General features: G+C 49.2%; 1 protein-coding gene across 1 annotated transcript in view; it reads left to right on the top strand.

Moving 5' to 3' along the window:
* The window catches only part of GRK5 (G protein-coupled receptor kinase 5), a 225,498-nt gene that overhangs the window by 151,447 nt on the left and 60,339 nt on the right, over positions 1–13,712 (top strand). Inside the window, exon 3 of the mRNA XM_079899176.1 lies at positions 6,606–6,718. Within this exon, the coding sequence (XP_079755302.1) occupies positions 6,606–6,718 (113 nt within the window). The remainder of the gene's footprint in view (positions 1–6,605; positions 6,719–13,712) is intronic.

The following is a 13,712-nucleotide window of genomic DNA, read 5'->3' as shown; positions in this document are numbered from 1 at the left end:
CCTTTGGTAACCATAAATTTGTTTCATGTTGTTAACGAGTCCAAGCCCGCTGTGCTCACCGCATGACAGGCCAATGAATCAGAGACAAGGTGTTGAGACAAGGAATACGACTTTCTTCGGAAAGCCGACAGACCAAGAAGATGGCAGACTAGGGTCTCCGATAAACCATCTTCTCGGGCTTTGCATGCCACTTTCTTTTATAGCACAGAGATGAGGAGGAGATGGGGTAGGAAAATAAAAAGGCCATAAGTTTTGCAAATATCCCCTGGAATGGCCAGCCTGGGGGCGGGGGTGGGGTAGGGTGGGGGGAGGGGATGTGTTAATTTCTTCTTTCTTGCAGCCATCCGCAGGTGGGCGGAGTCAGATTGTCTTCCTGAGAGCTGAACAGAGGCACTTTGGTTTAACATCTCAGACAGAGGGGCAGGGTTCCCTGAGGCAGGCCATTATGTATGATTATAATAACAAAAGCAGTGGAAAGCAAAGGTTAAAGTCAAACAGATCAAACATGGAGTCCGATTTAGCTCTTCCCTGTTACACTGTGTCTGTGAATCTGTTTCTGTTTTGTATATAGATTCATTTGTATTATTTTTTAGAGTCCACATATGAGTGATATCATACAGTATTTGTCTTTCTGTCTGATTCACTTCACTACGTATAATATTCTCTAGGTCCATCCACGTTGCTGCAAGTGGCAATATTTCATTGTGTTTTATAAGCCATTCTCTTTTTTTTTTAATTACTGTGGTAAGAACATTTAACATGCGATCTACTCTCTTAATAATTTTTAAGTGCACAATACAGTGTTGTTAACTACAGACACAGTGTTGTACAGCAGATGTCTAGAACTTAATCATCTTGCATAACTGAAACTCTATATCCATTGGACAGTAGCTCCCAATTTCCCCCACCCCCAATCCCTGGCAACCACTGTTTTACTGTTTCTATGAGTTTGACTATTTTATTCAAAAATTTTTTTCTTTTTTTTTTTGGCCACAACACGCGGCTTGCGGGATATTCCCCAACCAGGGATTAAACCCATGCCACTGCAGTGAAAACCCGGAATCCTGACCACTAGGCTACCAGGGAAGTCCAAGTTTGACTCTTTTACATACCTCATAAAGGTGGCGTCATGCAGAATTTGCCCTTCTGTGACAGGCTTATTTCAATTAGCATAGTGTCATCAAGACTAACGCATGTTGTCACGTGACATGATTTCCTTCCTTTTTAAGACTGAATAACATTCCACTGTATGTATACACCACATTTTAAAAATCCATTCATTGGTCAATGGACATTTACGTTTGTTGCCACATCTTGGCTGTTATGAATAGTGTCGCAGTGAACATGGGAGTACTAATACCTCTTTGAAATACTGATTTTAATTCTTTTGGATAAATACCCAGCAGTGGAATTGCTGGATCGTATTAATTTTTTGAGGAACCTCCGTATACTTGAAGCCTGTTCTTGAAGCTTTCCTGCAGTGGTTGCAGATCTAGCCCTGAATTCTTGCCCTAACACACTTGTCCTAGGCTCGTCCCTGCCCTGTGGCTTCTCCCTGCCCCTCTCTCCAGCCTCTGGCCCTATTTCTCTGGCTTTGACCTTCTCCTCCTTCCCCAGCACTCAGCCTCTCCCCTGCTGACAATTTGCATTGCCTTTGGCGAGCCCATCACTCCCATTCTCATGCGCCAGCGAGCCCTCCCCTGGGCACCTCCCCTGGGCACCTCCCCTGGGCACCTCCCCTGAAACCCATCCAAACCAGGAGAGCAGCGTGTGTGCCCCTGCAGCCGGGGCATTTCTGGCAGCCCTGCGTGTGCAGCTTTGTTTGTGGCTGCCCTGCCCAGCCCTGTCTGTGAATGTGCCTCCCTCCTGCCTGGGCTGGTAAGCAAACTGCTGGGACAAAGACAAAGCCTGCGGAGCCTGTCTCCTTTAAGGGGTGCCCCTCCCACCCCCCTGCGACAGGGCCTGGAATGAAGTGCCCAGAAGGGGCTCAGCCAGTGTCTGTGAACTTGCTAAGGGGACGTTGGTTCTGTCTGAGGCATGGCAGGAGTTCGGTGTGCTGCGGGAAGGAGTGGCAGTCCTGTCTTCCTGGGCCAGCCGTGGGTGTGCTTGGGAGGCGTCAAGCCCTCGAAGAAGCAAACGACATGTGGTTTCCTTAAAGCCAGTTCAGTTCGGCTTCTCACCAACCAGTGACCTCCTCCGTAAATGTCTCAGGCTCGTGACTTCCACCCCATTTTTGTCCACCTTCCCATGCACTGCACTTGAATCATTTGTGCTCTAAAATTATTGATGCCCCAGTGGGACAGTGAATCCATTCCAGTCTCCTTGGCCTTGGAGTCCAGCCCTTTCCTGTCTGAGCCCAGCTGCCTCTCCAGCACATCTGCCCCCCATCCTCCTGGGTGCTGGTGGGCCCTAGCCCTCCCTGGGGCAGCCTGCCCCTTGATCCAGGGCACTATAAGTTCAGAGCTTATAATGGGCTTTCTGGACCCCCTTTTCCATCACCTTCCTCTGGACATGCTTCAGTTTTGTGTCCACCAGACCAATGTTACTGCAGCCAAGGTCAAATGTCACATCACAAAGACCACACCCCTATTCTTGGTCTCAGCTGACCACCAGCTGTTAACTCCAAGCCTGTTTCTGGATCATTAACCTGCCAATGGGTATGAGGTGTGTCTCCTCCCACCCACTCATCCACAACGCCCCCCCCCCCAGGTGTTCAATTCAATAAGAGAGTCTGAAAATTGAAGGAACCTTCTAGTATCAAAAAGCAAGAGACCTTGGAACAGAGTTTGTTGAATGAATGAAGGATCCAAAAGAATAAGGCTAGAATGATTTGATGATTGGTGAATACTTTGGGGGCAGGGAGCCTGATGCCCCTCATATCTTACATAACGACAGACTCTTTCTGGCGTGGAAGGAAAGATCAATGAAGGATGTGGCCAGAAGCAGGATTTTCACATTCAGAAGAGCTGGTGTGTATGTTTGTGTGTAGACCGTGCATGTGTGCCTGTGTACACAGCATCCCAGGGGCCTCCCAGCCTGAGAGAGAGATTCAGAGACAGGGAGAGCCCTGCCCCTCTGTGTTGGGTACTCCTCCCCACTAACCCAAACAGGACACCCTTGGGAGACGGGCTGTGGGCAGGGCACTTCCAAGCTGTATTTCTACAGCATGGCTGGCTTCCTTAGAAACCGACTAGAAAGGATCTGCTCTGAAGATGTATTACAGAGCAACTTGTGCTTTCAATTTCAGTGTCCTCTGACTTTCCCGAAGTGACCTGCCCCTCAGACTTGCCCTTGACGCATTAAGAACTTTGAATCTGCGCCTTTTCCTGTCACCTTGGTCAAATCCCAAATTCACATTCTTTCTTCTGTGGCCTCGTTCTCCATTTCTAAAGGAATTGCAGACTTTGCACTTTGATTTTAGTGGTGGTGATGCTTCCTCAGAGGATAAGCCCATTTATCTTTATTTAAAGCTGAGAAGACATCCAAATAGATGATTACTGATCCTCTTCTTTCTTCCTGGGCTTCCAACGCATGGCTTTCTTGCCTGGGATCCTCTGTACAGCTGGGAGAGGCACAGAACTGAGGTGCTGACAGCTTGTGTTGGAATCACATGGTGTTTACTGTGCTGTGAGTTTATAACGGCTTTGTTTCCATACTGACAGCACACGCCATATGGAGAGAAAAAATCCTGTCAGATGAACCCTTGAGGAATCACAATATGGTACATGAAATCTCATAATTGCTTTTGGAAATGGGGGAGGGCCCCTTGCTCAAATCACATAAGCAATGTGGCGCTCTCTGCCATAATTGAATAAAACGGGAGTTTCACACAAGGTAATTTCCTTTGTTCTGTGTTTGTGCTGGGGAAGCTCAGCTGACTGGGGAAGGACAGGGAAGTTTGTTTTCCTCTCCTTGGGGGATCAGGCTGAGTGGGAGGTGGTGAGAACGCAGGCTGTGTCTGTAGGGCATCGTGCTAACAGGTGCGGGCTCCAGACCTGTCACCCTCCTGGCTCCCTCCAACCCAGACTCCCTCCTGTGGCTGATGACAACTTGACATTTTATTACTGTCACTTGGGATCTTGTCTGCCTACCTCCCCGCACACCCCCTTTCCAACAGAATCCAAGATCGCTGAGGGCTGGGACCATGTCCCATTCCCCCCACTCCCGACCCCCACCAATCCTGGCACACAATGAGGTGAGTTAAATGCTTGTTGGAGTGGCTATTCCCGAACAATCTGTGCATGGAAAGGTAAGCTGAGTTAAGGCAATAGTTCAAGGCTAGTTTCAGCCCCCAAACCAGTTGAGGAGCGGGCCAAGGGGAGACTTGCAAGGTGCCTCATCCACTTGACCGAAGTATCCTCTCAAGAGAGAATGAGAAATTTGTGAGTGCCTTCTGATACAAGGTGTACTTACCACTGGTGGATTCCTACAAAAACCATTCTTGCCCTCAAGCAGTTTACCCATGAAAGGAGAAATGGGCCATAAAACTCTCCAGCCCCAGTCAGTTGTTCTTTCAGTTGCAAGAGACAAAAACCCAACACCAACTGGCTTAAGCAAAGACAGATGGCTAAAGGTGCAGGCACTGGGCGGGCCTCAGTAGGCTGCCTTTCTGGGACTCCTGTGATATTCACAGCTCCAGGCTTCTCTTCCTCACTCAGCTGTCCTTCCCTTGCACTGGCTTCATTCTCCATGGGCTCTTGCTGGTGGGAAAGACAGTTGTGGCAACTCTTGGCTGACCAGTCCTAAGGCCTTGTCATCCCAGAGAGGAACAAGTGTCTTTTCTGGAAGTTCTACCAAAAACCCTGGAAGGACTCCAAGGCCCCCTGGGTCACCTGCCCTGAACCGATCATTGTGGCCATGAAACAGAGGGCTCTGATTGGCCAGGACTGAGTCACGTGCCCATCCCTGGGGCTTGGGAGGAGTTGCTCCCTTAGGACCCTATGATGGTATTTTGCAGACTCACAGAGAGGAGGTTCCCCAAAGGAAGGGAGATGGAACAGACCAAAATCCCCACCTCCACGATGATAACAGATTGTGTTTATTAAGCAATTCCTTTGTGCCAGGCTCTCACTGCTCCTAAGAGATAGTACGATGACTGTTCCCAGTTTACAGATGAGGAAACTGAGGGATAATGTGTCAGGTCAGTTGCCCTGGGGCACACAGGCAGTGAGTAGTGAGGCTGGGATCTGAATCTGAGTTTAGCTCCAGAGCCCTTGCTCACAGCCACCACCCTCCCTACAAGTAATGGCTGTACCTCTGTGGATAAACTCTTTGGGTATGACAATGAGTGGGCGTGATGGTTCTGTTCCTGTCTCCTTGTTGTTTTCCATATCTCCAGGGGGCGGTTCCTGGCTCCTCCTCTACAGTTGGCAAGGATACAGTCATTCCATCCTCCCAGGTAGCTCTTCTAACTGAGGTCTGCCTCACCCTCTTCCTGGTTTCCCCACGAAGTCACCTGAGTTTTCCTGGTGCAGCCACAAAATCAAAGGGCGAATTTTCAGTGCTCTGGAGGGTCTGAGGCAACAAGTCTCAGCCAGACCTTTGAGCATCTTTCTGCCCAGAGAAAGCCTCTTGCAGAGTCATTGCAGGAAGAAGCAGAAGGGACCCTCCCAACTTACCTCCAACATGCATCTTCATTATCGAGAGGAAGAGTAAGGCCCAGAGAGGGCAAGTGTGTTGCTTGAAGTCACACAGCAAGTCATTAGCTAGAACCCTGGTCTCTAGGCCTCTGTGCTTTGAGTCTTGCACTGTTATTTCCTCTTCAGAACTCTCTTGGCTACTGAGTGGCTGAGGTCTGGTCACATCCTGTCTCTGTGCCTCTAGCTCCTCAGCTGGAAAATACAGGGTTTTCATAGTTTGAAGCATTCTAAGACTGGGCTTTGCTCCAATTGGGCAAATACGAAATTTTGTTTACTGTATTCATTAGAATATTTGAATTACAAGTCATTTTAAAGTTTTTTCAAATTGCCCTAAATAATGCTCATAAATAAGCCTTTCAGATGTGGTTTGGGCTGCAGGCATAGTGTGATCCAGAGGTTCATAACTTCACCAGAGCACCTACTCATCATTTTCCCAGCTCTGACTTCCTCTGTCTGTCAACCTTATCCTCCCAGCAGCTTGTTGTGCGGTGTCAAGAACACTGCAGCAGACCCTGGCCTCACACCCATGCACCCCAGTACCAGAGGAGGAGGGAGCACCTTGGCTTAACGTGCCCAGGCGACGTCTGTGGTTCGTGCTGATTTTACTGGCTTGGGTTACATGCCCACCACCCTTATCCAGTCAGTCCCTGTAACCACGGAATGTGACATGCGGATCAGGCAGTCAGGGGCAGAGCCTTAGTCCCCAGAGCTGCTAGCATCTCCGTACAGAAATCAGGACACTGGAAAGGGAGTGGGCTGGGGAGTAGAGGCAAGGTCATAACTGGCTCCTCTTTCTACACTGACCTTGACTCTTCTGAGTCTGCAGAGCCTGGAGGTGGATAAAGGGTCCTGGGAGTTTGCCGATCACCTTGCTCCATCTGTCTGAGGCAAGAACCCAGGTGTGGGTTGGTGGCTCTGTCTGGCCCTTTCTGGGGTCTCACCATATTCTTCTTTTCTTACCTCTAGAGAGAGATTACTGCAGTTTATGTGACAAGCAGCCAATTGGGAGGCTGCTTTTCCGGCAGTTCTGCGAAACCAGACCTGGGCTGGAGTCTTACATTCAGTTCCTGGACTCAGTGGTAAGTCCCTTCGCTGGGGGGAAGAGCCCTTTGGTCCTTTGTGATCAGCGATCGTTTTTGTCCAAAGGAAAAGATAGACCACATGGCTTACGTGGATACAGAACAAACTTGTTGCTTAAGAGACTGCCGGTGCAGACTCGTCTCCAGGTCACCACCTGCTGCATGACCTGCGGGGCCAGCTCCCACTCTGGGCCTCGGTTGCCGCTGCTTTAACACGAGGTTCTGTCAGTTCTCTTGATTCTGGGAGCCTGGGTTATTGTGAAGTAGTACCTAGGAAGTTGGGTGGTTTTCCCAACACCCCAAGGTGTTGGATTCCCAGGCCCCTTCTTCCAGCTGAGAACCCGTTTTCTAAAATCCCAAAGCTTGTGTTTCTTTGTGTGCGTGTTTACTGTCTGCTTCCCCACTAGAATGCAAGCTCCCTGAGGCCAGGGCCCTGGGCTTCCAGTTCACCTCTGCCTGGCATTGTGCCCAGCCCATACAGGCATTCAGTAAACGTTTGTGGGAGGAACACGCGTTGGCCCTTTCAAGGCAATCTGACAGCTGCTGGCTGCGCTGCGCTGCTGGCATACACAGCTGTGACCGACACCACGGGGACTTCCTTCAGATGTACGGGTCGTTCATTTGTTTAACAAATGCTATATTACCCATAAAAAAGAATGAAATCATGCCATTTGCAGCAACATGGATGGACCTAGAGATGATCATACTAAGTGAAGTAGGTCAGAGAAAGATAAATATCATATGATATCACTTATACGTGGAATGTAAAAAAATAATACAAATGAACTTATTTACAAAACAAAAATAGACTCGCAGACATAGAAAACAAACTTAAGGTTACCGAAGGGGAAAAGGAGGGGAAGGGATAAATTGGGAATTTGGGATTAACAGATACACAGTACTATATCTAAAACAGATAAACAACAAGGACCTACTGTATAGCACAGGGAACTATATTTAATATCTTGTAATAACCTATAATGGAAAAGAATCTGAAAAAGAATATATATGTGTGCATATATATAACTGAATCATTTTGCTATATGCCTGAAATGTAAATCGCCTATACGTCAATTTAAAAAAAAACCAAAAAACAAATGCTGATTGATCTGTGTGGGCTTTTAGGACAGGACGTAGGAACACACAGGAGTTCCTCAACACTTGCTTGGGAGGACGGGGCACCTCAGCCTGGCCTACTGCCCTTTGGGTGTCTGTCCAAGGAAGGTAGAGAAGGAGTGGGGAGGTGAAAGATGAATCACGGTCAGTCGTGAAAGGAATGGGGTCACTTGGGCCCCCCCTTTCCAAGGCAGGGGGCCAAGGTGCTGTTGTTTCCTAGAGGCCCTAATGCCATCATTGGCTGCAGCCATCCTGACCTCCAGCTTGGTGTGGGGGACAGCCCTATGGGGCCCAACCTTCTGTGTCTGCTTCAGGGTCTCAAGGTGGATCTCTAGACCCACTGGCCAAACTGTCCCCTGAACTTCTCCACCGGAAGTCACATGGGCCCCTTGAAGTCAACGCATCCTTAACAAACTCAGCACCCTCCCCCAGCTCCCCACGGCTACCAGCCCTGACATGTTCCCTATTCCAGTGACCAGCACGCCTCCATCACCCACCCCCGAAATCTTTGCATTGTTCTTGACCCCTCCCTCTCGTCATTCCTCCCCCAACCGGATCAAGGACCATGTACCTGGCTCCTGACTCCTCCTAGCCCAGTTCCCTTCCCTCTACAACCTCTCTCCTGGTCTCCACGCAGGCCCTCGCATGACGCATACAAGTGATTACCATAGATCTCAACCTCAGCTGAGCAGTAGAAACACCTGGGGAGCCTTAAAAAGGATACCAATGCCTGAGCTGAAGCCCAGACTCATTAATTTCAATCTCTGGGGATGGGGCGTGGTATTTTCATAACGTTTTATTATGGAAAATTTCGAACTATAAGAAGTAAAAGTCTACAGAATAGCGTAATGAACCCCCCATGCACGCTGCTCCAACAATTATGGATTCAAGGCCAACCTTGTTTCACCCACATCCTCCCCTCCGGCACATTTTGCAGCTGACCTCACTTATGTCATTTTATCTGTGAACATGTCAGCATGTATATCTAAATGATGACGGCTCTTCAACCAAAAAACCACAATACCATTATCACAGCTAAAAAAAATAATTTGTTACTATCGTCACATGATCAGTGTTAATAATCAAATATCATCAGCGTTCAAATTTCTGATATTCTCATGCTTTTTGTAAATGCACGTCTTAACAGTTTATAACCCTCTCCAAGAGTGTCCCACAGTCTGAATGTTGTGTTCTCACCCCCATGTGTCGTTTAATAAGTTCCTCTGTATTTCTTGTAAATTGCTCATTGAATCTAGAAACTTGGTCAGATTTAGTTTCAATCTGGTGGTGGTAGGGGACTGACTTCATAAGTGGTTTCAGGCTCTTCTGCTAGGGGACTTTTTTAAAATATATTTATTTATTTTATTTTTGGCTGTGTCGGGTCTTAGCTGCGGAACACAGGATCCTTCATTGTGGCGTGTGGGCTCCTCGTTGCGGTGCGCTGGCTTCTCTCTAGTTGCGGCACGCGGGCTTAGTTGCCCCGCCGCATGTAGGATCTTAGTTCCCAGACCAGGGATCCAACCCGTGTCCCCTGCATTGGAAGATAGATTCCTAACCACTGTGCCGCCAGGGAAGTCCCTGCTGATTCCTAACCACTGTGCCACCAGGGAAGTCCCTGCTAGGGGACGTATAATATTTGGTGTCTGTCTTTTTGAGATGGCAGCAGCCATAGATATTCAATACCCAAATCTATTGATTAATTAGGGGTTGTGACATGGCGACATTCTGTCATTCCTTCTTCATTTGCTAACTGGGAAACTCTTCCTTTCAATTACTGTTTGGTTACCCAATGGTAAAGTTCATATAGGAATTGCTTGATTCTTTCCCCATGTTTATGTCTTCAAAGCACCAAATTGGTTCACTAGCATCCTCCAATGATAAACATGGGGCATTTTGATGCATTGGTGCTCCGTGGTTTCATTGTTGGTCTATGGAGCCCTTCAGGTTGGCTTTTGGGCCCTTGAGAGGACCCCAGTGGTCACTGGCAGCCTCCTTGCTGTCTGGTGTGATGCAGTGTTCCGGGCTCATCTTGTTTGTTTCCTGCCCTCCACCTAGAGTTTGTCATTTCTCCAAGAAGCCCTGGTTCCTTTTACTGGGCAATGGTACTTAGAGACTACAGTTTGGCACTAGGGGTGTTCATTACCTCCCACTGGATTGGCCACTGTTTGTAGCAGACATTGGCAGTTTTCACATCTCTCAGGACTGTACTGTGTGTATGTCCAGAGTTGGGAAACACTGACATCCAGAGAAAAGTCCAAGTTCTGAGGCTGCCCTCCTAGACCTTCCACCAGCAGGCCTCTGCCCACCCAGGCTTTGACTGGCCAGGCTGGTTAAAGTCTGTCAGCCCCGACTCCCTCCCTCTCACTACTCGAAATGCCTCCCGGGCCCCCTCTGCCTGGTGAGTGCCAGCTCATCCCCCTGCACGCTGCTCTCAGAAGCGTTCCCCGTCCGCCCTCTCTCCCCACGTGCCCTCTGCTCCAGGCCTCCACACACACCTGAGCCTCACACACCTGAGCCTCATTACTGCGCGGTGCTGGCACAATGGCGCATCGGGGTGGGGGTGCAGGCCCCTGAGACAGACCTTGAGGCAATGCTGGTGCCACCTCAGCTGCCAGGGAGACCGTGGGCAGGTGCTTGACCCCTCTGTGCCCCATATCTCATCTGTAAGCGGGGCCGTAGTTGTACCTGATGGTGGTGGACGTGTTGAGGAGAGATTGAATGAGTTCACGCCACTCAGGGCAGCGTCCGGCATGTCACAGACGCCTGATGAATGTAGCCAGTAGGGCTCTATTTGTGTGCCTTTCTCCTCCACTAACTGGAAGTCTCTGGGTGGCACAGACATAGCTCATCATCTCTGAATCCTCGCAACGCTGAACCTGACAGGTGATCAATGCTCAGGACTCACTGGGAGCTGGTGTCCATGGCTGGAGTGGAGGGAGCCAGGGCAGAGGGGTCTAGGAGAGGTGACAACCATCCAAGACCTTGTGCCATTAGAGAACTCTGACTTTGAGTGAAGCAGGGGAGCCACTGGAGGGTTTGGAGCAGAGCAATGCCATGGTCTGATTTAGGTTTTTAAGGGATCCCTCTGGCTCCTGTGTTGGGAAAAGGCTATGGGGGGGGGGGCAAGGGTCAGACTGGGGAGCTCTGATGGGTGAGAGCGGGTAGTTGCTCAAGCCAGGGTGGAAGCAGCCGGCCGTGGTGACAAGTGGTAGGATTGGGGGCATGTTTTGAACCAGAGCTCACAGTATTTTCTGATGCCCTGGGGGTGAGAGAGAAGAGTTGGTGATGACTTCAGAGTGTTGACCTGAACCAGTGGAAGGATGAAATGCGGGTAGGGCTGTGGGAGGTTGGTTTGTGGGGAGGTCAGGATCTTCACCTGGGGCACACTCAGCTTCCGACGTCTACCAGATGGCCCAGTGGAGATGTCCATGTGGAGGTGGGTGTCAGAATCCAGAGTTTGTGAGAGTGGTCTGGACTGGAAATAGCAGATTGGGAGTTGTCAGCATGTAGCTGGTACTTGGAGCCACGGGCTGGATGAGCTCACCAAGGAGGTGAACGTGGATGGAGGAGCTGAGGATCAAAGTCTGAGCCCTGGACAAAGGCTCCTCCCCACTTGGAAAAGATGAGGCATCGGCAGCTTTGGGACCTGTCTGGGGAGTCGATGAGGCAGGGCAGGGCAAGGCTAAGCCCAGGAGCCAGTGGAATTTTCCAGCCACGTGTCTTATTAGACGTTTATAGCCAGTTTGAAAAGAAGAAGGAAAAAAAATCCAGTGGATGCCTATTTTCATTCTGGTCCTGCAGACGTTCTCTTTTGCTGGGCCTGTACCAAGATCTCTCTTTTGGAAAGGAAATGTGAGTCTGGCTCCCTGTGTCGACGCGTCAGATGCTCCTTACATATGCCTTAACGCCGCCGCCCCTCGGGAGAGGCTCACCCCATCCCCTCGCGTTTCTGTCTGCATCTCTGGGAATTAGCAAGGCCTTTCATTGCCCATCCTGACGTGTCAAATGAACAGGCTTTGGAACACCTCTTTTACGCATCAAGACTTTACTGAGTTTTCCAGGGCTGGCGCAAGGCTCGTCTGAAATACCTTTTTTCTTCCATCCTGACTGGAACTCCGAGGAGGGAGGAGGTGGCGGCATCCTTGGTGTTGCACGCCGCTCCAGTGCCCCTGGCTCAGTCACAGCCATACACACCATTCCCACCTCTGTGCTGAATTTCTACCAAGTGGAGTTTTTTAAAACAAACCCGTCTTCATCGGCTCTGACGTAGCCCCCAGGAAAGGCTGCTCCCCTGCACAGTCCTGAAGACGGAGTTTCTCGAGTCAAGCAGAAGACTTCGGCTGTTTTAAAATGGGGCCTGGGTGATTTGGGGGCAGCAGAGCTGTTTGTGCATCATTCATCAGACTGCAGGGGCAATTCGGCCCTTAGTCTTGGTTGTCAAGCAGCTTCTGGGAGCCTGAGAGGGACTCCCCCATTGCCCTCCCTTCCAGGGAAATGGAGTCAGTGACCCAAGTCAAGGCCTTGAGTAGATTTGGCTTCTGGAGGGCCAAGAAGATTTGCCTAGCGGGTCAGGGGATTGGAAGGGCTTCCAGGCTCATGTCAACCTCCACAGGCCAATAGGGTCTGGCCATGGACCTCTTAAAGACTGACGTACTTCTTCTCTAAATTGTTTTCTGGGAGCCTTGATGGCATCTCAGCTCATTTGAAACCCTCCCGTCCCCAGGCATGGGTGCAACTTAAAGTTTTCAGGTCTCTTCTCTTTGGGATTAGGGGAGGTTTGGCAGATACTCAACCAGATTTACTCAACACACATTTATGAGATGTCTCCAGTGTGTCACACTCTGTTCTAGCAGTTGGAAACTACAGAGTGAGCAGGAGAAGTAAGTTCCTGCCCTCATGGAGCTTGCTTTCTGATTAAATGCAAGATTGAAAAAGAAAGAAAGAACATTTTTTAATGAACTAAGAGATTCTAGCTATAAGCTCAGACACCTGTCAAGTATTTGTTATCTATTGCTGGGTAAGAAATTACCTAAAACTTAACAGCTTGAAGCAACAATAAACATTTGTCATCTCATAGTTTCTATGGGTCAAGGATTTGGAAGGGGTTAACTGAGGTGCTACTGGCTTATGGTCTCTCTAAAGGTTACATCAAGATATTGGCTGGGGCTGCAGTCATCTGAAAGCTGGATCTGTTTCCAGGCTTGCACACATGGCTGGCAGGTTGGTGCTGGATGTTGGCTGGAGGCCTCAGCTGTCTTCCATGGGAGCCTCTCCATGGGCTGCTTGAGTGTCCTCACAACATGGCTGGCTTTCCCCAGAGCACGTGATCCAAGAGAGCATGGTAGAAGCTGCAGTGTCTTTTGTCACCTGGTCTCAGAGGTTCCATACTGCCATATCCCTGATACTGTAGTGGTTACATGGGTTAGTCCTCTATTCAGTATGGAGACAGCCTTCACAAGAACATGAATAGCAGGATGTGAGGATTATTTAAGTGTGCATTTTGGAGACTGGCAACTACAAATATGACTACAAATGGACTACAAATGGAGTCTCACATCAGGAAATGCTAAAAGTCACTCTAGCCCAGAACTATGGCATGTGAAATTAGTGGGCTATCACCTGGTTTCAGATATGTCCGGTTATCCTGGAATTTTGTTGTAAAATGAATTGAAATGCCTCACCAGCGGAACTAAATATTCTGCTTCTCTTATTTTTGAATCATACCCAGTATTTATTTTTGTCTTTCTATCACTGCTGTGATCTCCCAAAAGAGGGAGGGTGGAGGGTGGTAATCTTTCTTCAGGTGGACATAAAGACCCTCAGAGCAGTTGGTAAAGCCTGGGAGCAGGGTCATCTTGAAAAAGTACCACTTGTAAAA

This window comes from Stenella coeruleoalba, assembly GCF_951394435.1.
Source record: "Stenella coeruleoalba genome assembly, chromosome: 16".
Classification (NCBI taxonomy): domain Eukaryota; kingdom Metazoa; phylum Chordata; class Mammalia; order Artiodactyla; family Delphinidae; genus Stenella; species Stenella coeruleoalba.
This window is presented reverse-complemented; position numbering and strand designations above follow the sequence as displayed.